The sequence below is a fragment of the Nematostella vectensis genome, chromosome 3, assembly GCF_932526225.1.
Source record: "Nematostella vectensis chromosome 3, jaNemVect1.1, whole genome shotgun sequence".
Taxonomy (NCBI): domain Eukaryota; kingdom Metazoa; phylum Cnidaria; class Anthozoa; order Actiniaria; family Edwardsiidae; genus Nematostella; species Nematostella vectensis.
The window spans coordinates 6,053,347-6,079,956 of record NC_064036.1 but is presented as its reverse complement, the minus strand read 5'-3'; the positions used below and the strand labels follow the sequence as shown (position 1 = coordinate 6,079,956).

Here is a 26,610-nt window from a genome sequence, read left to right as displayed (position 1 = left end):
CAGCTCTTCAGTGTAAGTTCCCAATGAAAGATGTCTGTGTGTCTATTTTTTCTTGATTTTTAAGTAAAACTTTATTCTAAGCCTTGCTCTGCTTCCACCAATAAAAAAACATAGAAACAAAATCGCATCGACAAAAACTGCTGGACTATCCAATCAAAATGTATGTTCATTAATTACATTAGCTGAATGGTTATTCTAATAGCATCATTAGTCCATAGAATAGCGGCCAAGCAGCCAACAATTTAAGCTGTTTAGTAGATGGAAACAAGACAGTTAATGAAGGTGCGAACAGACTGTCGAAGAGGCCTCGCTGCAAGCTTTTTTATTTACTCTGAAGTCCGGGATCTACCAGGTACTGTGAGACTCTAATCGATAGAATACTTTTCAAATCATAAATAACTTAAACTCTCGTCTCCAAGAGATACTACATCTTGTAATGGCGAATGGCGATTGAAAGACAGACGACTGCGCTTATAGGGTATTAATTATTTGTAAAAAATAATGATGATAAGTAAACTAATCGTAAGATTCATCTATAATCTTCTGCATTTGATATTAATATGACGGAAGCCAGCGCATGGTACGAATTGAACAATTCGATTTGACAATTTTGCACTGACAACAACAGTTGACGGTTTTTTCTAATAGAAATATGAGAAGTCATTTAAGTTTCATAATTTAAGTGTTAAATAAATAAATGATAAGCCAAAGCGAAATAAGGAATCACTCTATGATATCCTTGCTTGTGCCAAGTGTTTGGCTCTTATTTACTTTTACGTTTTTCGCTTTTGGGAGTTTTCTTAAAACAAGTTGTGTACACTTTTGAGAACCTTTTCATAGAAACGTTTTTCAGTATGCATTCAATTCGCTTAAGACTTCAGAACTTCAGAATGCTTAAAACGTACATAGCCTAAGGTATCATAGCCTCAGTTAGTAATATTGAAATTGGTGATTAGAAAGCAAATGATATAACAAAGACAAATTGTCATATCATTCCTAACACGGAAACATAAAACCTTTTTTTTGTAATAAAATTTTTTTCGTCAACCCAGGCGAATATAATATAATATATATATATATATTTTTTTTTTCAAGTATGATATTAATCGTGCACGGCCTGGGTTGACGAAAAAAATTTTATTACAAAAAAAAAGGTTTTATGTTTCCGTGTTAGGTACAATGCTTTCTAATTAAAAAAAAAACAATATCACATATAGAAGAATACATTGAAAAAGGGATCGACATCACAACAATAATGCATGACAAGCAAGTAATACAAGGCACTAATAAACAATAAGCGGAGTTGTGTCTTAAACATTTCCAGTTCCGAGGAAACGTTCCTACTAAAATAGAGGAATTCCTGTAAATGGAACGCTACTTTTTTACTCCTTGTTTTGCAATTTTATCTCAAATAACGACCGCGGTGATCTTGGATACAAAAATTTCTTAGATACTAATCAGATACTAAACACAAAATAATAGCAAGGGAGGGGCGGTAATTGTTAATAACAAAAAAAAAAATGATTTATTTTCTGCATAAAAATAGTATGGTTGCAAATACGTCAAGATAATTTTTTTTACAGCAATTTTTGCGCTTTTTAGCGGATTTAGGAGGCTGGTCTTTACCGTCGACAACATTTATTATGTTGGCGCCAAAACGTACAAAAGTAGACGTTTTCTGTTTGAAAACGTTTTAGAAATGCATATGATAGTTATATCCTTGTGTATTGCATAGAAAATAGCCAGTGCCTAAACCAGAAACTAGACATAATATTCTAACCAGGCATTAGTCTAGGCGTTATTACAGAAGTTGCTGTAAATATTTTTAGAAACCATATTAATAATGACTTTCCCCAGATGGCATCGATTCTAGTTGATTTAACTCGGTTAATAGGTATTTTTATTATTTTAATTTTTTTTATGAAGTAGCCCCCTGACCGTTTTAAGTATCTGTTTTGTATCTGATTAGTATCTAGGATCACCGCGGTCAAATAACGTGAGGAAATATTACTTTAGCAACAATGCAATTTTATCTTATGCTGCATTCACACCAAAACCATGTTTAGTAACATGTACAACAGTCTATTCAGTTTTGTTATTGGTTCTGTCCACTCTTGGGAGATTGAGATTTAATGTGGTATTAGTCCAATATCGTTGAAATCCTTAATTCAAATTCTGTGAATGAATACAATCTATTAAGGCTGAATATGTTCTTAACGAATTTTAGTGTAAATACGAATATGATACCCATATTAGAGAATTACACAAATGATCAATAGCAATAATAAGGTTGTAAAATTTGATTCTACATTTGTTTAGAGCGCATCAGGGCTAAAAAAGAAATTTGTTCTACCATCTGAGCCTCGGCATGTTCTTAGCATGTTCTTAAAATGTGGTAAAATCTCAGGCTCGACGTTTTTATAAAAAAAAGTTCCTTATAGAAAAAAAGAGTGTAGTTCGAAATATGAGCGTTGGACAATTTGTATGAATTAGCATGATATTATGTCAATTTTAGCAAGTGTAGAGTACTTAGTATTTTAATTTGTCTATGCCATCTTAGTTGCTCCCGCCTCCACGAGACGGGGGAAGTCAAGCAAGCAAAACATTGTATTTATAAGTCATACATGCGAGCTTGCGTTGGATTTCGGTCGGTTCAACTTTTTGTCATTATGCTAGGCTTCTGGGCAAAGGCCTATGTCTCGAACAGTATCAAAAGATACGGGATCTATTGCCGATTCAGGGGAGGCAGAAGCCCCCCCACCCCCCCCCCCCCCCCCAACAAATTTTTGAACAGTTGAAAATCTCTTGCATAAAAACCTAAGTTATCCCTTATAATTTGAAACCACCACCCAACCCACCCCCCTGAAACCAATACCCACACTTCCCCCCAACTTTTGCCCCCCTCCCCCACCACTTGCGATGGGTCCTCTCCAACCATGGTAAACCAGTGTCATTCAGTAGCCGAAGCGATGATTTTGAAGTTAACTGTCTGATCCTTTTTTTAAAAAGAAGTGATCAATAAATCTGTTACAAATTTCCTTATATTTGCGTTTGTTTTATTATTCTTTTGATAGTAGATTATTGCTAGTTCTTTGACAGCAATTTGTGAAATGAGACGTTGAAATAAAAAGAAACTAAATAATCTTTAATAAATCTGTATTCCAGCACAGATTTATACTCCAATACTCCTGATTTTGTCATGAATAAATATATTCGAAACCTTCGGGAGAACTGGAAAAAAGCTTTTGGTCTTATAGCCCATGGACTGCACGTTTCGGTTACTAGGTTCTTTGTGTTTAATGATCATAGGCTATACGGCTCTCCGATGTGGGTGTGGGTGTTTTGTTTTTTTTTATTCGACGTAATGACGTATTAGGCACCGCCCACAGGGGAAGCTACACAAGACTTGATAGTACATTGTTCTTCTATCTCTATATGATATGTACCAAGATGATCTTATATACAAATATAATGCGTGAGTGCAGACGATCATAAAACAGTGCTCGTTATTCAGGTGCAGAGGGGGTAGATTTGGATATGTAGAAAAACACAGTTTCATTCATACAAGCCTGTCGCGGGTTTCCACTCATCAGGTGAGAGTGGGATCCTGCTGTTGATAAGCCGCAAAAAATATATATATTATTTGCCATCCTAGCTTTCCTTAACATGGCATTGGCAAATTAAAAGAAGCAATAGCAACTTTAAGAGGAATTAGGGCTAAAATCCTTGATTCTACAAACCTAAACCAGCTTCAAGGCGAGTAGGCGCTTCACGGCTGAAAGGCTACGCCTGTCTGTGGTTGATTACAAGACAAAAGGTATCTATATATGTAAATATTTCTCGGATTAGACAACATTTCGGATAACGGTTGTATTTATACATGAATATATATATTTCAAAGATGACTCATAAATCTTTCTTTTATTAGTTTAAAACTCACTGACCTGTCTACACAACGGAAACTGAAAAAAAAGATAGGACAAGGTGTAATATAACTACTGTACTTCCACGCAGCGTCTTCTTTTGCTTTTTTACATTATCTTAATTCATATGTAGAAGACCTTAGCGCTGTGTAGCTCAATAGGAACAGAGCCGTTCCTTTCTTTATCACAGATAGGTTCAAATGTTCAATCCAAGAGGTCAACCAACTCAACTAAAAATCTCGAAAACAAAGAAAGCTGTCTGCTAGTCATTTTATCTTCTTACGTATAATTTATCTTGGGTTTTGAGGTAAGCTAAACATATATATATATATATATATATATATATCTTGGTTTGTAGAAAAAAAAACACGCGAACTACAGTTTCATCTCTACAAGCCTGTTTCGTGGTTGCTACCATCACTTATATACTATCTATGTATAAAATTAACATAAAAATAGGGCGCGAAATTTGAATGGCTGTTATGATGAAATTGAATAGTTCAGCTGTTGCATAACAAGGCTTTGTTCCTGTGGCGGCACGAAGACACTAGCTCGTTACGCTTGTTTAAAGTTGATAGCTTGGGTTGGCGGATAATGATAAGTTTTTCTTTGAGGCAGAGATTACATCTTTTGCTAGAGCTGTTGTAGGCGGAGTGAGATGACAGGATTTTCCATGAAATAAAGTGTTCTATGTCGTTGTCTTTAAGGCTCCATATGTACTTGCTTTTCGGTCGAGTTTCTGTGTTTAGCGTGTCGGAATGAGGCGGTGTGGTTTCTCTTGTCTTGAATTCGTTCTCGGTTAGTCCTACGTATGGGCCGGAGGTGTTGTTGTCCTTTCTTGTTACAGTAGCTTGGTAGATAACAGATGATTGGAGGCAGTTTCCGTCAAGGGGGCACGCGTTCTTTTGTCTGCAGTTGCATGTTTTGTTATTGGCGGTGGCGAGGGAGGTAGGGGCGTCTTCGGTTGTTATTGATGAGGCGATTATGAGTTTGTTGTGGCTGTCAATTATCTGCTTGGTGTTGCTCATGCAGCTATAACTGATTTTGATTGTGTTCCGGTTGAAGATTTTTCTGAGTTTGTGGTCTTTAGGGAAGTGCTTGTCTATGAGTGAGAGGAATCTGTGGCCGATGTTGGTGCTTGTGTTCTTGCTAAAAGGGGGGTTGTACCAGATGATGTTGTTGAGCTGGCGGTTCTTGCGTTTGCTTGTGGTGTTTGGTTCGTAGTGCAGCGTGTAGTTATATCCACTTTCGTCGAGTGCTTTCTGGTAAAAAAAAGTGCTCGGTCTTTTCGATGAGGCGTTGAAGGTAGTCCATTATGGGTAGCCGTAGAGTGCTCGACAAGCTGAAACTATGGTAATGCGTGAGTGCGTGGGTAGCCGTAGAGTGCTCGACAAGCTGAAGCTATGATAATGCAAAGAAAACAAAAACATCGCGACAAAACTAGGAATCGACGATAGAATGGACACCACCGCCAACAAACAAGCATTTATAACACTCAAAGACCACAAACCGAACTTCGCTAATAAACCGACCTGCAGACTCATCAACCCTACCAAGTCCGAAATAGGCAAGATCAGGAAAAGTATCCTCTACCGCATCAACACCACCATCGCAACAAAACGTAACTTTCACCAATGGAAAAGCACTAAAGCCGTAATTTACTGGTTCACATCAACAAAAAACAAGACAGCATCCAACTTTATATGTTTCGACATAGTGGAATCCAACAGCCAAGAACTCCTAAACAAAGCCCTCGACTTCGCCGCTGACTACGACTGCATCACCGCTGAAGAAAAAAACATCATAACCCACGCCAAGAGATCTATCCTAGTCCACAACTAAACACCCTGGCCATAAAAAAGGCAACCCGACATTCGACGTGACAATGGGAAGCTATACGACGGCGCCGAAACATGCGAACTTGTAGGCAACTTCCTCCTCTCCCAACTCCAAGACTTTGAAATTGAATCGGATTGGGTCGGTATTCATAAGGTAGTGCACCAACAGTAAGTAGAGTTCCGCAGCCGATACTCTAGTAAAGTATTGATAGTAAGCTTTGACTGGCAAAATACCTCTTTTTATCTCAGTCTTTAAAATGGATATATTTATTTATTTTTTTGTATTTTGTTCTTATAGATAAGATAGTCTAAGTGCCAAAAATGGCGTCCTTGCTCTTTAGATAGAGTAATAGTAGTTTACAGTAGAGGGCATTTCTAAGTATTCCTTTTACATGTTTACAACACCTTGAATTTTTAAGACTTGTCACGATAGTTCAATTAATGAAAGATCACTAAACAAATAGGGTAAATGGATTCTCAAGTAACGTTCAATTAATATTGATCTTAGAACACAAATTTAGCCCATTTTTATGCAAAGAAACATTTTCTATTCCCATTTCGAAAAAGCGATTGTTATTTTTGTTTGTATAGTGGTAGAAATGTAATTGTACATTCGAGTAAGTACATACTTATTAACATTCTAAAAAGTAATCCATGTGTCATAGGCTACAAGGTGCTTGGCTGGATGGGGACTTCTATTGGTTTTAAGTATACAGTTAAGGGACCGTTTAATTAGAGTAAGGCTTTAATTATCATGTACACCACATATTCCTCTGACATCGGGATTTGCATTGTGTCATTCCTACAAGAATACTACAAGGATTTTCTTTTCTGCATTAAGTGTGTAATCACATGAAGCTGTACTCAAGTAGCGATAAAAACTTTTCTTCCCAAACATTTTAATCATTGGGGCTGTATACATTTTTCCAAAAATGCGAGGCATTAATATAAAAACGCAAGGATAATTTTTTTGATTTTTTGTTTCCATGCAGGTGTTTATACTTATAAGACGAAAGAGTCAATCCATGTACTGTATTGTCATGCTAATTTCTCACTAGGGGGATAAGATAGCATACCTCGACCCAATCACCGATCAATAGCAAATGTGAATATGCTCAATTTATTCGTAAATGGCCTCCTTAGAGTACCATAACGGTCATAAATGTAATAGAAGGAGTTAGGAAAGGATTTTTAAAAAAGGTAGGAAGTTTTCTGTTTATGTTTTAACGTTAGGATGTCATAGGGGTACATTTCTTTTCAAGGTTTTGGGGTGCTTCTAGATAAGCGTGTGTATGATTCGATATTTTTCTACAGGATTTCAAAAATAATACTCTTGCCTTGTTGTATAAAAAATATCTCCAGGCAAAACGTGTTCTATAAAGGAAGCCATAGAGAATAGGCTGCCTGTGTTGACGTTCTTGATGTTCTTGATTTCGATAGCATGAATGACTTCATTGCGATGATAAGGAACCTAGGTGAGAATGCATAACTTATATATATCTTACAGATTTGTCTTTCACTTTATCATGGTCAAAATCCTTGATGGGAGTAGAAATGCAAAAGTAGATAATGGTCAATCGACCCCTTGCTCACTTGATCAATCTGTTAAAGGTCGGTGAAGAAAGATATAAGCAGCGCGGTAAAAACCTGTAATAGAGTGCTTACATAGTATGCTCGCAGATAGAACTCACGCAGATCATAGAAAACAGACGAACGTTCACACAGAATGCGATGCGCACACACAGAACGCAATACACACAAAGAGAACGCAATGCGCACATAACGCAATACGCAAAAATAAAACGCAATACAAGCACACAGAACACAATACGCACATAACGCAATAGGCGTACACAGAACCACACATAGAATGCAATACCCACACATAGAACGCAATACGCACATAACGCAATAGGAACATAACGCAATACCCACACATAAAACGCAATACGCTAAGACAGAACCACACATAAAACGCAATACCCACACATAGAACGCAATACGCACATAACGCAATACGCGTACACAGAACGCAATACGCACAAACAGAACGCAATGCGCATATAACGCAATACGCACACATAGAACGCAATACCCACACATAGAACGCAATACGCACATAACGCAATAAGCACACAGAGAACGCAATACGCACAAACAGAATGCAATGCGCATATAACGTAATACGCACACATAGAATGCAATACCCACACATAGAACGCAATACGCACATAACGCAATAAGCACACAGAGAACGCAATACGCACAAACAGAATGCAATGCGCATATAACGTAATACGCACACATAGAATGCAATACCCACACATAGAACGCAATACCCACACATAATATGTATACATAAAAATGCATTTCGCAAACACACGCAAAACACAGTAAGCACACGCAGGACGCAATATGATCACAGAAAAATTGCAAAAGCACACACAACACAACAGGCCCGCACAGAACACAATGCGCAGATTGCAAAATGCACAGTCTGAACATAATATACACATACAAAATTCAGTATACGCAAAACGCGTAACTTATAATAGTTCGATTGCGGCGATCTTCAAACTCAACAGGACGACATTAAGGGTTACTCAAGTCTTGCGATAAACATTTTGGGTATATGAACAGCTATGCTACTAGTGCGATAAATAGTCATCTTTGACATGCTTGGTTATCTTACTCCCAAGGTGACACAGGGGACATTTAACACCGCCGGCTTCAAAAGAAAACTCCCAGAGCGTTTTTAAACGCTTTTTATTTAAAAAGCATAACAAAAAGACCTCATCTACGCATCGTTTTATCCGCAAACGGACTTTGAGCTATCCCCGAAATCTAATGTAAAAGCAATAACAAATCTAATTGAATCAAAAGTTGATTGGAATTAAGAAATTGAATTAAGATAGCTTTTTTTTTGCGCATGACTCTTTCAGGTGCTACACACTCACTGCGTACTGCGCAGACCAAAGTGAACCTTTAATTTCATATAGTCCGTTGCTGTAACAGCCTGGTAACAGTCGTTCCTAAGGGTAAAATTAAGGATTAAATTTTGACCCAAAATTTTTGGGCGGTGTCTCGCTTAGGCTCAAATGCCCCGGTAAATAGCTAAGTCAGCTTGTATCGCTGTCATCGTCATTAGCCGCCTATGTGTGAAGTGCTGTGTCGGATGATTATACAACCGCACTACTTGTGCACACCTGTTTTGGGTTCGAGGCTAATTCGCCTCTCACAGAGAGTTTATTTTTCGCGAAATCACTTCTTAGTTTACGTTAGGACCCACACTGGTACTTTTCTCATTGGCGCAACAAGAGATTTATCATAATTCAATCTGTGGGTCTGCAAGTCTGGAAAGTGTGCTTCGAGTATTTGCCTTTATCAGCTGGATATCATGTGAGAGTTTTCAAATATGAACGTGTTTTCATTCCAATGTAATTAAAGTCAGACCGATCCGATTACGTCATTTCTGTTAGGCCGACAGGGAAATTTAGAGGTAGTTTTCGCACAAATATTTTTATAGATTGGGTAATTTCGCAGGAGTGCGCTGTCAGACAAAAACTACTTACAAACGTCGAATCCATGTGCTAATTTAATGCACTTTTTGAAAGGCACCTTTCAATATTAGTTGTACCCTACGCGTTATTATCTTGTATTTGTGTAAAAACGTAAACACGCTAAAAAAGTCGAGAAAAAGGTTTAAGTGGTGCAGGTGAAAAACAGAGACGATAACGCAGCAACCTGTTTTCCAAACTTAATTGCACTGATAAAAAAAAAACTAAATATAATCATGAAGCCGAAGCGTTTTAAATATTTTCTGTTCTGCATACTGCTTGATGTTAATTATCCAAAAGATTTTTTATTATTTTAAGAGTTGGTCTTGATTTGCTTTAAAAGCGCCAAAAAGCTCTTGGTCAAAAATTAGATCAGATAACATATCATTTCTTCTTAGCTAGGATATTTGTATTGGTATCAAGTGCATTTAATCCTCGTTATTATAGGTGTAAAATAAAAAAAACTGGTTCACAACTTTTTACTTTTATCGGCTGTTAAAATCCTTGATGAAAAATTGAGAAATAGACACCGAGAAATTTGTTATTACTAACTACCAATCAATTATGTGCATCAACAAAAAATCAATTAAATACACATTGTTTCATGTTTTGAAATTCTAACAATAAAAACTTTTCTTTTTTTATGAAAAGGACAAAGAGAAAACACTCCCCTAAAATTGAAAAATAATGTCAAGAGTAAAAAAAAAAGCACTTTGAAATTATGCTTTGGAATTAATATTTAATTGTTAAAGGAGTTGGGAATACGGCATTAGGAGTTGGTTAACCCCAGATAATGGGATGCTAGATTGAGTGTCTTGGCTTACTTAGTTTGTGCGAGGTCGGTGATAAGGCACTAGCTAGGAAACAGTTCACTAATTTTATTTCGTCTATAACAGAGCACCATTCATTGGTAGGTAATTCATTTAGTAGTGTCGTTTAAAACTCTTTTGTAACTCTTTTTCACTTAGAAAAACCCGCAACATTCACGAACCAATTCACTCCTCGCAATAATTCCCTTAAGAATAGCGATGAAATCATTAATTCTTTTCCATGACTGGTGTAAGAAACAAACTTAAACAAACTGAAAGAGAGTGAATATAAAACAATGTTCGGCTAGTGAATAATTAATCTAATGAGTTTTGGTTTTAATAACTTGATTAAATTTTGCTCGAAGATCAAAACACCAACCGTGTTTGGTTAGAGTACACAAAATCAAAAAAGCGTCAAATGCGAAAGGTCCAAAAATTCAAGATAGTAAACTCCACCACTTCATGGCATTTCGGTTTGTTTACATTCTACATTACATTCTACAGTTTACATTCTTACTTTTTTACCTTTGTCCAATGTTTCTTCATTATATCAAAATGCTTCTGGATATTTTATCTTCTGGAAATAACAAGGTTGTTTTTATGCTTTCAGAGCCAATTGTTTTAAGTAGGGTTGGTTAAAGAAAAGAACTCTGGGTAAAGCAGCTCCGCGGTCAGTGGAATCCCTCACAGGGCCAGAAAAAAAGCAAGTTTCGCATTGGGACGGTAGCCATGATTGTGTCATTGATATTGGTTCTCCCAATGGTTCTACAAGCCTCAGCCGTGGGGAAACCCGCGCGTACAAACGGCGAGCTACAGTGTCCAAAATCAAAGACAGTTACGTTACATTGGCTACCTTACGGACGCGATATCTATATGAACAAAACAAGTGGGAATGCTACAGGAAAGCTGGCAGAGTTTCTTGAATACGCGCTTAAATTCTGCTGTCCAACATTGAAATTCAATTACTCTCCAATGAAAGTCGAATCTTCTAAAGATATTGAGTTGAGTATAAGAAATGACAAAAGCGTCGAACTGTCCCTCTACTTTCCTGTCTTTGCCAATAAGTACCAAAAAGAGAAATATCAAAGGCCGTTTATAGGAATCTTCGACTCTCCCGGGCCTATAATATTCGTCAATGAGAAAAGCCCCAAAAATGGAGCGGTTTTCACCGCTATGACCAAATCCTGGCAGATCCCGGCGTTGTGTGTTCTACTTGCTGCTATTTCAGGAGTCATTCTATGGTTTCTGGTAAGTGTATACTACTGTGCTTTAATTTGTAATAGTAGTTTTAATTTTTTAGTATCATAAATACTTTTTAATTCCCTTTTGATGGTATCATCGTCGCCATGGTATGTACTTAGTGGGTTGCGTTTGACTTCTCGTTTAATAATTGGAGTTCATTAAGGCTTTGGCAAATACTAGCTCCGTTCTCTAACATAATTTAGCGCCCGTCTCTGTTTTATCAACCCCTCAACGCAAACATTTCGGTTTTAACCCAAGTGAAAGCAAACAGAGTTAGGGTATCCGACGGGAATACATAGCAACTACATACGCTATTAAAGTCTTGTTTATAAGACTTGAAACTTGGTGATTATATCTATCTGATTTCTATTAATTTGAACTACAGGCTTCGATGAAATAGAGTGCGCTTGGAGAGAACAAAACGTCTCTATGAATGAAACATTTAAATAGGCAACCCCTCTAAATTTTTCTTAGATAGACCCTAAAAGGATATTTAAAAATAACATCAGATTAAAAAAAAAAACATCTGTAGCATATTTTTGTTCCTTGGACTCTTAAAAACTTCTCGCTGGTCAATATACAATAATAAAAGGCAAACCACTTTTCTACCAGATAAACATGATAACATCGATAGTCACGCCCGAATCAGTAGCTCGCTAAAATGCATTAATTTTACAACAGACGCTTGGTGAATGGTTTGACTTTAAAGTACTTAAAAGCTTTAATCTTGCTGTACCGGTCAACCAGCCACACAGTTCACCGCAAAATAAAGCTCAATGTATACTGTTTTGTCTTGTCAAGAAATTATGGAAGATTTTTCCAAGTGGACTTGTTTTTGAAGTCACCGCCTGTGTATGAATACTCGATGTTCCCCATAAAGCTTAACCAAGGCATTCATCGTATTTCAATAATGCATAGAGGCGGTTTGTGCGGCAGATTTTGCGAGAAGTGTGTGGCATTATAGGCGCCGTCGTCTATTTGATGTGTGTTACGAGCCTTTCCATGTGGGAAGGATCTTGTTTGCAGTACGCGATACAATTAGTATTTGTCGCAAGGCTCTGCAGGTGTGGCGATGACAATTAACTATATTTTTTTACCGAAAGTGGGCATAAAAAAGGATTTTGTTTTATTCAAATAGAAATATATACATCTTGAAAGAATATTCTTGTTCTGCGTCATACGGCTATATTTATAAAGGATCAGAGAGCTCTAAGAGCTAAATTTAGGCTCGCTGCATAGCAACGGCCGGAAATAGAGCATAACAAAAGTTTAATTCGTCAAAATTTCATAAAATGGAGTCTGGGTTCGAAGGTCATTCCGCCCCCCCCCCCCACCCCTCCTCCTCCTACCACTACCACCACCCTCCTGGATCCGCCACGGAGTAAAAAAAAAAAGAACAAAGATGTCTCCCTTGTCGTCATTGACTTAATCCTGAGAATTATTTCGTAGGACCACAAAAACAACAAGAAAGAATTTCCGCAAGAATTCCATCGGGGTTCCTGTGTAGGACTATGGTGGGCGTTCGTTACCATGACAACCGTAGGGTAAGTGACGTCATCCCGAAAAATACGCATAAAAACCTATTGGTCGCTCGATCACTTGAATCGGTGTGATTCGTAGGATCCCTTACGAACACTGTCTACTTGTTTCCTTATTACGCTTCTCTGGATCATATGTCCCCAGATGTATTTTTTTGTTTATTGGGGACGCTAGTAAATGTGTCCACCCCTTAACGTACCGTTAGGTTTAATTTGTTATCAGTAAAAATATGAAATATCGGAGCTTTTCATTATCATTTTCTGACTGCGTTTTTCCAGAATAGAATTTCTGAGTGGGTCTTGAGTAGGTAGTTGGTCACAAAGTCTACCGTGGTTGTCTGTGGTACAGTTAATTCAACACCCAACCCCTCTTTTCCTTCACCAAACGACCATAGGCACTTACAGGACGACGCTCTGCAAACTGTGCCACCCAGACCCCACCCCCTTAAATTGTTTGACAACGTAAGTAAAGGTTGTATTTGCTTGCTTGCAGGTATGGAGACATAGCGCCAAAATCCTTCCAAGGACGGCTTTTCGCGGTCTTGTGGATGATCATCGGTACAATCGCACTCACACTCTTCAACGCCCAACTCACTGCCCTTATTACAAGCAACGAAATCCCCACCGAGCTCGTGCTTATCGGGAGAACAGTAAGTTGTGATTCAAGAAACCAAAGCCGATTTGTACTTGTACTCTCCTACGTAGCTCTCGCCCCATGACAGGTTCTCCAATAGGGTTCTGGATTCCGGATCCTAGTGTGTGGATTCCGGATTCCATGTGGGTTTTTTCTCGTGGATTCCGGATTCCAGCAGCATGGATTCCGGATTCCATATCTCATTTTTTCATGGATTCCGGATTCCATATCTCATTTTTTCATGGATTCCGGATGTAGACCGACTTGCGTAGGAGAGTTCAGTTACTGGACTAGAATCGATTCTGAAGCAATAGTTGTTGGTGGCGGGCGCTAAAAGACGACTAAGACATCGAGACAATCAGTACTCAAAAACATAAAAATCTATTTCGTCTGATTTGAAAAATATCTAGGCTCTCAAAATTTACAGCCTAAGTTGTCAGTGAAAACTTGGAGCTCGGTGAAAACATAAATGAATCAGATGAAATACGTCTGCACTTGCAAATAAACGACGAAGATAATGATGATTATGATAATCCATGACGATTATGATAATGATAATTATGATAATGATGACGATGTTGCCATTTTGGTGTTTGTTTATTATGCCGAAGTTTGGATATCCCCCGCTCACCCTTTCGTTGTTTTCCTGCCAAATCACTTTCTAGATCATTATTCCAAGAGGAGGGAAACCGTTCATGGAACAAGAGCTCAATCTAGGTGCAGAATATCAAGGTATAGTTCAGAAATATCAATACAATTTATTTTAAATGGCACAAAGCCGTCGTGCTTTGCTGTTCCCTCAACAATTCTGCTGATTCACTAGTGAAGTTCATATTGTATCAATAAGTACGTTTCTCAAATCCCTATTGGTTTACTTTACAAATCTGTCAAGGTAGCTAAGGTAGCGCGCGTTGTATCAGATAGCATGTTTCTCGCATCCTTATTGGTTTACTTTACAAAATTGTCAAGGTGGCCCCGGTAACGCGCGTCGTACCAGATAGTACGTTTCTGACATCGCTATTGGTTTACTTTACAAATCTGTGAAGGTAGCCACGGTAGCGCACGTTGTATCAGATAGCACGTTTCTCGCATCCGTTTTGGTTTATTTTACAAAACTGTCAAGGTGGCCCCGGTAGCGCGCGTCGTATCAGACAGAACATTTCTCACATCCCCATTGGTTAACTTCATAAGACTGTCAAGGTGGCCACTGTAGCGCGCGTCGTAACTTATAGAGCGTTTCTCACATCCCCATTGGTTTACTTTACAAAACTCTTAAATTGGCCACGATAGCGCGCATCGTACCGAAAAGCATTACCATTACAATTTTTTTTTACAGAAGAGGATTTCGAGACGATTTTCCAAAAGGTTCGCGACAAGACCGAGGAGATTCTGCTGATGTACAACTACGACGATATCAAACTTGCGCAAAATTTCGCTAAAGCAAATGGGCTCAAGACAAATATTAAAGTCATCAGGACGCTGGACCATCGATTTACCATTGGCGTCACTGCCTCGGGCAATGTGTCCCAATCTGATTCCTTCCTCAGGTGCATTGAGAGGGAAGTCGTGGACAAGATCGTCACGAGAAAGGTAAGCGATTCTATCTGCTTTAGCGTCACGAAATAACGAGGAAGTGTGGCGTGACTGACAAGATCGTCACGAAAGGTAAGCGATGCTATCAGCTTTAGCGTCACGCAATAACGAGGAAGTGTGGAGTGACAGACAAGATTGTCACGAGAAAGGTAAGCGATGCTATCTGCTTTAGCGTCACGCAATAACGAAAAAGTGTGGCGTGACTGACAAGATCGTCACGAAAGGTAAGCGATGCTATCTGCTTTAGCGTCACGCAATAACAAGGAAGTGTGGCGTGACTGACAAGATCGTCACAAGAAAGGTAAGCGATGCTATCTGCTTTAGCGTCACACAATAACGAGGAAGTGTGACGTGGCTGACAAGATCGTCACCAAGCGATGCTATCTGCTTTTAGCGTCACGCAATAATGAGAAAGTGTGGCGTGACAGACAAGATCTCGACGAGAGAGGTAAGCGATGCTATCTGCTTTTAGCATAACGCAATAATAAGGAAGTGTGGCGTGACAGACAAGATCGTTACGAGGAAGGTAAGCGATGCTATCTGCTTTAGCGTCACACAATAACGAGGAAGTGTGGCGTGACAGACAAGATCGTCACGAGGAAGGTAAGCGATGCTATCTGCTTTAGCGTCACGCAATAACAAGGAAGTGTGGCGTGACTGACAAGATCGTCACAAGAAAGGTAAGCGATGCTATCTGCTTTAGCGTCACACAATAACGAGGAAGTGTGACGTGGCTGACAAGATCGTCACCAAGCGATGCTATCTGCTTTTAGCGTCACGCAATAATGAGAAAGTGTGGCGTGACAGACAAGATCTCGACGAGAGAGGTAAGCGATGCTATCTGCTTTTAGCATAACGCAATAATAAGGAAGTGTGGCGTGACAGACAAGATCGTTACGAGGAAGGTAAGCGATGCTATCTGCTTTAGCGTCACACAATAACGAGGAAGTGTGGCGTGACAGACAAGATCGTCACGAGGAAGGTAAGCGATGCTATCTGCTTTAGCGTCACACAATAACGAGGAACTGTGGCGTGACAGACAGGATCGTCACGAGGAAGGTAAGCGATGCTATCTGCTTTAGCGTCACGCAATAACGAGGAAGTGTGACGTGACAGACAAGATCGTCACGAGGAAGGTAAGCGATGCTATCTGCTTTAGCGTCACGCAATAACGAGGAAGTGTGGCGTGACAGGCATTATCGTCTTAAAAGAGCAAACACTGTCGTATGCTTCTAGTATTATGCAATAATAAGATTGTTGCGTGACTGACAAGATCGTCACGAGGAAGGTAAGCGCTGCTATCTGCTTTTTGCGTCACGCAATAACGAGGAAGTGTAGCGTGACTGTCAAAATTCTCGCGAGGAAGGTAAGCACTGATATCTGTTTCAAGCCATGATACGTTCATTAAGTCATTTCAATATTTTGAATAGGCTGGTCCGCAAATAGTGTAAAACTCTATGATTTTAGCGTCACGCAATAATCAGAAAATGTAGCGTGACTAACAAGACCATTAATCAAAAGATAAGAAGTTAGCACTGATAAGAATCGTGTTCTCTAGTCTGCTATGTTGTCACCCAGTTTTTAGGAGGAAAGTGTTTCGTGACACTGCACACGGCCCATAACAATCCAAACGCTATTCGTTTCAGGCGCAGATATATAAGCAACTGTCCGCACCCCTCAATAAACCGAAGCCGACAGTAGCACAGAACAATGAGCCGCGCTATGAGTTCGAGACGATGGCCACATTCGTGGCGTGTAGCGTCCTCGTCTTGCTAGTTGCACTTGGGCTTGTGTTGGAGTTTTGTGGGAAGAGGGAGACAGCTCACGGAATGCGAGGTATAATTCATTTATTCATTCATCTATCCATTCTAATACAGGAATCAAAATTCATTCATTTACAGCTTTACTGGATTTTTTTCTTCATCCTTGAAGAACAAATTTGTATTCGAACGCGATTGCCGTATTCGGTAGGCTGGGCAGAATTTTTTTTTTCCTTCCATACAAGGTGCAACAATCTCCATCGCTTCCCGCATTTTTCCCGCTACATCGCTTCCCGCATTGTTTCCGCTACATTTTCCCGCCACATCGCATCCCGCATTTTGCCCGCTTCATTTTGCCGCCATTTTGTAAAAACGATGGCTATCATCATAGCGTGTCTCATTATGTCTAGGCGAGCCTCTGACAAAAACGGAAGAAAATTGGTACAAGGAGAGATCATGGTTATCTTCGAGAGACGTCTAGAGAAAACTGACAATAGAGAATCATACGCTACAAGGGAAAGGCTTAGTATGTAGGTAGTTTAGGCACCCTAAAATTGTTAAATATTTTCAGTTTAGTTCTAGATGCACATCATTGAAGGGTACGGTGCGTAAACATAAGAATATCGTGAAATAAATCAGTAAAAATACAAAACTTGAAAAAACAAATTCAAGCTTTATAGGCCATACTTATGGCTGCAACTCAGAGATTTATATAACTTATTATCAAGCAAAAACCTTAGAGAACCTCTAACCTCTTTTCTAATGGCGGACTGTTTAGTAAACCGACTCACATAAATCCATAACGTATGTCAATGAGCTGAGTGAAGATTTAAGTATTTTGGGGAGTTCTTTGAACTATATGATAATCGTCTAAGGAGTACAAAGTACAGGGAGACTCGCGCACGTGATCAAGTGTTTTGGAGTGGCAAATTAGTGCTCCCCAAAGTTTAGTGGCAAATTAACTTTTTAGCTCATTGCCCGAGAAAGGGTATAACTTTCCACTAGTAAATATTTAGTAGCGCGTTTTGTGACATACAGTTATGGTAAGGTCGAGTATTATCAATATTCACGTCACTAACTAAACTAACGCTGTATCCATCAAGTAAAAGATTGTATAAGATTGTTATTGTTAATGGTAGGGAACGTTTCAGTAGAATGTTTTAATTTATCGATCAATATTTGGCAACAAATATATTGAATTCTTACTGTATAATGGTACTGTATGCTGAAAATTTATTGCTACCTTTTCTTGAAGGCTTCATATATAATCTAGCATGATTGCCACATTTTAAAAAACATACCTTCTACGCTATGTTCAACTAGAAGGTCTTTACGCCTGAGTGTCTCAGCTGTAAGGACACTAGACCAGGTAGATAAGCCTCTAACTCATCAACGCCATTACTCGTCACGTGACTGCACATACTCAGGTCCAGGTGGGTCAGGCGGCTGCTGTGCTTGGCAAGATGGAAGACACTGAGATCTGAGACACCGTCACACTTGGAGGCATCCAAGGTTTGCAGTTGGGACAGGCCTTGGGCTATTGCTATCACTCCAGTATCTGTCACTAGACTACAGCCATTAAATGATAACTCCCTTAAGGAGCGAAGGTGTCTAGAGACATTCACCAGAGTGGCATCTGTTACCTGTAAACAATAAAAGATGATTTTAGCAAGCTAAATATAATTTCTCTACTTGTTTGTACCCCCAAAATAACAGGAGAACTGGCCTATACAAGTCTTGCATATAAGGGATACTCAAAAATATACTGGGCTAGATTTTTAGTTCCCTTCTTAAAATTCACAACTAGTCCCATTATGTGATTTCAGGGGGCTTAAAATCTGACAGCCATTTCACTTCCAGAGGTCCCTAGCACCAATTAGGCCAATAAGCAATTCATCATCTGATATCTAAGTCATATATTTCAGATCAAAACAAACTTTGAATAGAAACACAGAAAACAACATTGGCTATAATACAGCAAATGAACAGAAAAAATCTGCTAGCACCCAGTAAAGTATCAAAGGCTAAAAGAAGTTACAGCCCCAATTCTAATTCTACCCCCCCCCCCATCCCTTCTCAATTATGGTTCACCTATCTGCATAGTACATAGAAAGGCACATCCATCTGTGCTTACACTGTACCTCGATACACATGTTGATATTTAGAGTCAGAAGATCACTCAGTCCATATATGGCACACAGACCCTTGTCTGTTATACATGTACAATGGCTGACATCAAGAAACTCCAGCTTGTGGAGATGACCAATACCTCGCTGCCAAACTTCCTATGATTAAACCAAAGATTGTTGTTAGAAGGTGTTTTGCAACACAGGATGAATAGCAACAGCATTGTGTAACATTGCTGGATTGGTCTGCTCAATTCTTTGTTATTACTTTTGATTCACATGCTTACCTTTACATCTTCCCACATATTACACTTTTTATTTTCACTTGGTCTTCCATTTCCCTCTGCTAAATTCTCTTTTATTATTTTGTCATCACAATTACTCAGCTGCCCAGACCCTAGAAGTCCAACATCCGTAATATTTGCACACCAACTAATCTTTAGCATTTTGAGGTTTGTCAGCAGTTCTGTAATCACATGCATTCCACTATCGCCAACATGCAAACACGAACTGATATCCAACTGTTGGAGATTAACCATAGCTGGTAGGCATCTTTTCAAAAAATTATCGGTTGCCATAGTGCATCCATTCAAAATCAATGTCTGAAGAGGCAAAACACTTGATTTTGAATCTGGGATGAAAAACTTCTCCATTTCTTTCGATGCAAGAAGATAACAGGAATAGAGGTTCAGTGAGGTAAGAGTGCTGATAATGCCCCCGGAACTGAGAAAAGCTCCACCCATAACTTGACGACAGCTGTTAAGGTCCAGTTCTTTGAGGTTGTTGAGATATTTCCCAAAGGCTATAACACTTGTGTTGGTAATATCCAGGCAACAAAGCTTCAAGGTTTCAATTTTACTCTGATTCTTTACCAATGAAACCACACCATTGTCAGTGAGCTGCTTACAAGCAGATAAATCTATGGATCTAAGAGATAATGTTGGGACTTCAGCAAACTTTAACAAGATAACATCTGTTATATCAGATCGGCTAATATCCAGAAAAGATAATGATTTCAAATTTTTGCCAAGGCTTTGCCAGGATGAAAGGTGCACCTCTTTACATCCAGCTAAAGAGAGGTGTGAGATGCTTGGCAATGCTGTTGCAACAGTCTTTACTGCTGAGTCGCCAAGTCCCTTGCACCAGCTGATGTCAAGTTTTGATAAGGATGTCAAGCATTGCTGGGATTTGCCTATCCAGCTGCTGGTTTTACTTGCATCCAGTTGCCGACATCGACTGACATCAAGATCTGTTAGCTTAGTGCAACAAGCAAACACTCTGTCAAGCAGGTCCTCATTTACACAGCGGCAATTTTGCAAAGACAAACTCTGAACACTGTCTGCAAGTTCTTTGCAAACTTGGATGATCTGCACTGGAGTTGTTGTATGCACAAAGCGAATGCTCTTGATACAGCGACATTGTAAGCTATAAATCAGTGAATCAGGGAAAGTTTTACTCTTAGTATACAGTGTAGCGGTTGTGTTTTTCCATAGCAGCGGGTCATCAGACGCCTTGGCCCATAGATGACACACTCTTGCTGAAGACTTGATGTCTGCTAAAGGGAGAAAGCTGAAGATGTAGGACACGACCTCTTGGGGTAGCTGACATGATGCTGGTAAAGTATTAAAAGTATCTTTTTTCTTCTCCATTTTCATCGTGATGTAGTCCTAAATCTAGCTCTTTGCTCTCATGGTAACTCTAGATGCATTACACTCTGCGATAACATCCATTGTGATCGCTTTTCCTTTTCCTTATCAATAAAGACAATAATAACAGAGTGAAGGAATGCTGACGAGAAGTCACGAACCACAGCTTTCTGTGTTTTAAATATAAAGTTCTTGTGCAGCAGAAGCTTAGTTATTTTCCAAAAAGTTTTATGTATCATTTAAAGTAGTATATTGAACAGACATTCACCCATAACTCGTTGCCGTATCAAACAATGTAGCTCCATGGACCAAACACTCCTCTTAGTTTTCACAAGTCCCACCGAGTGAATTCAAAATAAAGCTATGAGAAATACACTACCGAGGGAGGGGAGGGTAGCTACTTTATATTGTATCATCTTTTTCAAGCATAAACTGCTAAGATTTCATAAACAACGAGAAAATTAAATTATACACAAGAAAGAATGCAGATGATGAAAGAAACTAGTAATTTTATATTCATAAAAAAATGCGATATTACAGATAGCAGTATTTACTGTTTACCCACCCACCCTCGATACATCAATTGGTCAGCGGTTGCCAGCTGTAGTCAAACAAACAAAATGGCGGGTTCGTCGAAAAGCCGAGGTAGATTCTGAACTCATATTTCTCCGATTTATGTAAACTCAGACACAATAGCACGTGCTCTATTCTTTATTTCATGCCAAGCGATGTCGACCGATTTAGTTCGAGAAATGCTATCGTTTTTATTGGAATCATCACAGTTGTCGACGTGGCTGTTATTTTTTTCATAATATATACTTAAGTATCAGCTTCCATATCCATTTCCATATGCTATTTACAAAATAGTATCTTTATTGAGATATTGATTATAGTTTCGTAAAAATGGAAATAATACAAACTGTATTTGTACTTAATGATATGCATTATTTCAGCAGTGGGGGTAGGGGGTGGGGGGATGGGGTGCTTCTATCTCTCCCAACCCCAATACCTACCTTTGTGGCCTACCTACAATCTCTCCCAGTTTACCTAAGGGTCAAGCCCCTGATCCAACCCGAGAAACATCAGAAAAAAGAATTATGAGTAATAATCTAAAGTCCACCTGTTTTGGCAGAAGTAAAAAATAATGAAGTAAAAGCAAAACAAAAATCAGCATTCTTCAGGTCCTGTCAAAAGGTGTGATATTCTGTTTATTGATATGCTATATAATTGATTGCTGGACATTTATTTTAGTATTATTATTATTTTATTACTGTTATTTTTTTGTTTTGTAAAGGCTTTTTTAAATATTTTGTTTGTCTAAAACCTGAAGAATGCTACTAAAAAATAAGACTAGAGAGAATTGTTGAAATAACCTAAAAGTCATAGTTAAACCTTCAGAGCTAGCAGGTTTGGTCAAAAGAATAAGGCAATAATGTAAAGCAAATATAATTTAAAAGGGGACTCAATGCTTTCTCTAAATCCAAGCATGATGATGGCAACAATAGTAACTGTACTCTCATGATTATGTCAAGCTGTAATTAACACTAATAACTTTGATGTGTTTTTTTTTTCAGGAGGGTCTGGAAAAATGGAAAATATTATGGAGAGTGAAAATAACCGAATGGTGGATAACCTTGCCAGCAAAGTCTCACGATTAAAAGGAGTATGTTGTTCTCCTAAGATAATTGCTACTAGCAAGTTAATCTGGCAGTGGTTAACATGTTATGGCATCTCCCATGTTAAATCTCCCATGATATCTCTATATTATTGTTCTTTAGATTGCCATTGATATCGAAAGAGAATCAAAACAACAAAATGATTATCTTGGTGGAATGGTAGGTTGAGGAATACATATCTCAGTTTTTTTATAGTTGAGGAAGTAGGGGTAAGTAAAACTGCAATCTGATGATATAGCAGTAGTATGGGATACTGTAGTGGGGAAAGAGAAATCAGTACTGTGGGGTGGTGGAGCTGTAGTAATTGGGGTTATGGCGGATAGGGGCAATAAGGCAATAGTAGGGGTTAGTAGAGGAAAAGGGTAGTGAAACAATAACATTGGGTAGTGGGGTAAGGGGCAACAAAGCAGCAAGCCAGTATTACAGTGTTCTGGAGGAAGGAAAACGGGGGGCAGTAAAGAAGTCGTGTGAAGAAAAGTGGGGGCAGAAAAAACAGTAGTGGGGAGAAGGAGAAAGGAAACGGTGAAGCAGTAGTGTGGGGGAAAAGTGGTGGGAGTAGAAAAATCAGTAGAGGGGGAAGTAGAAAGGGGATAGTAAAAGTAGTGGGGGTATAGTAGGGGAAGGAGGAAGGGGGAACAATACAGCAGCAGTAGGGGAGGTAAGGGAGGTCAGAAAAAGCAGTACTGTGGGAGAAGTTGGGGAAGAAGGAAGGGGAACAGCCACTCTGTGGTATGGGATTATTTGAGGTAGGAGGAGGGGGTGGGGGTAGTGGGGGAAAGAAGTAGACAAGTATAGCGATTCTTTGTGACTTTGGCTGTTATTGTATTACTGGCTACTGCCCTGCCTCACTTTCAGATTTCAAGGTCCCCTCTAATTCTAAACTACGATTCAGCCCCTTGTTTGTTTATATTTTCAGGGTGATGACTTCGGGAGTGCCTCAGGGTTGCTTGGTGGAAGTGTGCAAAGGCTCTCTAACATGATGGGTGCTGGTAAATCCAACAGAAGGCTCATGTGTTACCTCATAACTGGACTTGTATTCATCTTCTTTGTTCTTTATTACGGGCTTGGAAAAATAGTGCGGTAATGCAAGAAATTATGGACAATTGTATAAGGAGATTTTTATCATTGATGATTTTTCATCATTTATCATTTGGAAAGCACCTTACATTGCTAAGTCCAGTAATGTTTACCTGTTTGCACATCTAAATGTTGAAAGATGCTTTGTCAGCATTTCCACAGTCTTGTGTAAAACAGAATGTGGATTACAACATGTGGGTTCTCAGAATACTTGTTTGAAATAGGTGTACATTATTTGATCATCCTCTTGTCTAGTGTTCTTATAGCGTTATAAAACTTTATTACATATCAGAAGGGGTCTGCCCAGACCCTTCCCCATATCTACCATGTTACTTCTAGCTTGTTTTCGTGTTATTCTTGTAATCCAGTAAAGCTATGGCATATGATCCATATGAACCACACAATCATGGTCTACCCAATTGTAACAAAATGAATTTTCTCTGCTAATAACATTACAAGGTGACCTTCAAGGTACTACTGAGTCAATAGTTTAACAAATAGCTATATAATATTGTATTATGGCATTTTTTAAAAGCACACAATCCTTGGGTACCCAGGGCTTGATGGTCAGGATAACGAGGCTTGAGAACAAGGCGGCAGAGGGGGAGGGGGCGGTAGAGAAGAGAAAGGAGGGGAAATCTCGCTCCTTCCTCTTCTCTTCACCTCATCCCCCTCCGTCGGCCTTGTTCCCCTTGTTCTCGCGCCTGTGACCTTGATACCCTTTGTTCCGGATGATTGGGGGGTTTCGGTATTTCGATATTTCTGGAATTTACACATCACTTAACACAAAGATGTTGCTCAGTTGGATCTTTTAGAGTGTTGTTTTTAAAACCTTATCTGATCTTTAGACAATGTTATTAATTTTGTTTCAATTACAGTAGGAGGTTCGGTTATAAATTCGTAGTTCGATGACTGAATGACTTGTTAAAAAAGTTTTGAGCCACAACTCTAGGTCTCTCTCGTGTGCCCTTCGCCACTGGATGTTGGTCTTGATGAGCTCTATAGCTCTGCTCAGTTGAAGTGGTAGTTTTTGCCCTTCAAGGTTCTCGTTCATGAATTCCGTCAGCTACAGAGAGTAAGATAGTTAGACAAGGTCGGATTCAGATTGTACTGAAAATGTATTTTAATACATTTTCTCTACATATTCTTGTATTATCCACCCCTTCTTAAGTTTTTTTTTTTTTTCAGTTTGTTCACCCTCTCTTTTAACACTGTCTGGATAGACAGTGAACCGAACACTACCACGCCAGTGGTAGTGTTCGGTTAGAACATACTAGGACCTCTTTGTATAAATACTAGCAAAGTGCACGATATAAGTTTTAAATATAATAAGTTTTAAATCTCTTCTTGAACTCTCAAGCTTGACTTAGGTCACGAGCGTGCGTGCGTGTGAAGTAAAGGAGCCTGAAGAGTAACATAGCTGAACAGACGCTTAAAGTAGGTCAAGTGCGTGCGTGTAAAGGAAAAGAGAGTGAAGGGAACATAGCTGAACAGACGCTTAAAGTAGGTCAAGTGCGTGCGTGTAAAGGAAAAGAGAGTGAAGGGAACATAGCTGAACAGACGCTTAAGGTAGGTCACGTGCGTGCGTGTAAAGGAAAAGAGAGTGAAGGGAACATAGCTGAACAGACGCTTAAAGTAGGTCACGTGCGTGCGTGTAAAGGAAAAGAGAGTGAAGGGAACATAGCTGAACAGACGCTTAAAGTAGGTCAAGTGCGTGCGTGTAAAGGAAAAGAGAGTGAAGGGAACATAGCTGAACAGACGCTTAAGGTAGGTCACGTGCGTGCGTGTAAAGGAAAAGAGAGTGAAGGGAACATAGCTGAACAGACGCTTAAAGTAGGTCAAGTGCGTGCGTGTAAAGGAAAAGAGAGTGAAGGGAACATAGCTGAACAGACGCTTAAAGTAGGTCACGTGCGTGCGTGTAAAGGAAAAGAGAGTGAAGGGAACATAGCTGAACAGACGCTTAAGGTAGGTCACGTGCGTGCGTGTAAAGGAAAGGAGAGTGAAGGGAACATAGCTGCAGAAGAACGGATGCTTAGGTTACGTGCGTGCGTGCGTGTAATGGAAAGGAGAGTGAAGGGTAACATAGCTGCAGAAGAACGGATGCTTAGGTTAAAGCCAGGTAGCCCTCTATTACCATCATGTACCATGTATGTACTTCAATTACCCTAGTTTTCTCTGAAGACGCAGGTGCCATACCTGAGGAAAGTGCGCAGTCATGGATATGACATAGAAGTAGTTTAATATTCGAAGATCCTTCAAGAAGATATAGCCCACTTGCACTTGAGATCAGATCTCAATAACTTGAGCATGTCCCGGTATGATGTCATTAGTTTGGAGTACACGAACCTGCGAAAGCTAGTATTCCGTTGTAAAACGATTCAGCGGCGTAGCCAGGATTTTTAACAGTAGGGGGCCCAAAAAGTCCTTTCAAGGCATTTTAGATATAGGTATTTTAGATAATGTCTCATACATTTACTGTATTTTTGGCTGCTAGAAGGGGGGGGGGGGGGCGGGCCCCCTGGGCAACCCCCTAGCTACGCCCCTGCGCTTTGTGATGTAGGGGAGATACGTCATCATGGCTCCTACACTACCACCGTGCCTTAAAATCAGTATATTAAATGATTAGTCAATTCATGCCGAATAAGGAAAATAGGCATGCATCATCCTCACAATAGGAGAGCCAAAAGTGGCGAAGGTTTTTATGCATAGGCCGGTAAATCTGAGTTATTTCTAAAAAAAAACCTTTTGTAAGTATATAGAAATATTTGCACAGACAGCGCTGAAAAACGCATAGTGACGCGCGGTAAACCAGCCTTTTTTCAGCTTTTCACTAGCAAGCCGACATTTTTCCTAAAACAGAGAGGCTGGATGTATAGTACAGCTGAAGCAGACCTCGAAGTATTGGGAGCACGATACACAAACATTAAAAAGTGTCGATCAACTTCTCCTTTGTTATTGTTTATAAATGAAAATACAACGGTTTATATTTCCAAGGAAACTTCAAAATAACAAAACACGATTAAAGTCTCATACCTTATTAATAATATTTATTGTTTCTCAGTTACTTGCTTGAATTAGCCGATGGAAATGGCGACCATAACAGAAAAGCGCCTTACTTGTTCAAATGTTTTCCCGAGTGATGGGAAGAGACGCCCATGCAGGGGCCACATATTCTAGGACCGATCTTATCA

The 26,610-nt window shown here is 39.3% G+C and overlaps 3 protein-coding genes across 8 annotated transcripts; 2 read left to right on the top strand and 1 right to left on the bottom strand.

Moving 5' to 3' along the window:
• The first annotated feature begins 257 nt into the window (after positions 1-257).
• Positions 258-18,572, top strand: LOC5502966. 6 transcript variants are annotated; one of them, XM_048725628.1, is made up of 8 exons: positions 258-352; positions 10,738-11,375; positions 12,819-12,913; positions 13,401-13,557; positions 14,207-14,273; positions 14,878-15,131; positions 16,781-16,970; positions 17,305-18,572. In XM_048725628.1, the coding sequence occupies exons 2-8, from the start codon at positions 10,857-10,859 to the stop codon at positions 17,373-17,375; spliced, it is 1,353 nt and encodes a 450-aa protein (XP_048581585.1). In that variant the 5' UTR covers positions 258-352; positions 10,738-10,856; the 3' UTR covers positions 17,376-18,572. The 6 variants fall into 6 exon arrangements, with proteins under 6 accessions (XP_048581585.1, XP_048581586.1, XP_048581588.1 ...); XM_048725629.1 differs by lacking the exon at positions 258-352 and adding an exon at positions 374-478; XM_048725631.1 differs by lacking the exon at positions 258-352 and adding an exon at positions 4,747-5,915.
• LOC5512738 (F-box/LRR-repeat protein 2) lies at positions 16,965-21,034 on the bottom strand. Its single transcript, XM_032382224.2, has 3 exons — positions 19,308-21,034; positions 19,036-19,179; positions 16,965-18,537 (listed from the first exon to the last, which is right to left on the bottom strand). Exons 1-3 carry the CDS (start codon positions 20,673-20,675, stop codon positions 18,214-18,216), a joined length of 1,836 nt encoding a protein of 611 aa, XP_032238115.2. The 5' UTR covers positions 20,676-21,034; the 3' UTR covers positions 16,965-18,213.
• Positions 21,035-21,265: 231 nt separating this feature from the next.
• Positions 21,266-23,893, top strand: LOC5512727 (BET1-like protein). The gene is made up of 4 exons (XM_001632989.3): positions 21,266-21,311; positions 22,241-22,329; positions 22,445-22,501; positions 23,259-23,893. Exons 1-4 carry the CDS (start codon positions 21,287-21,289, stop codon positions 23,424-23,426), a joined length of 339 nt encoding a protein of 112 aa, XP_001633039.2. The 5' UTR covers positions 21,266-21,286; the 3' UTR covers positions 23,427-23,893.
• Positions 23,894-26,610: the final 2,717 nt, after the last annotated feature.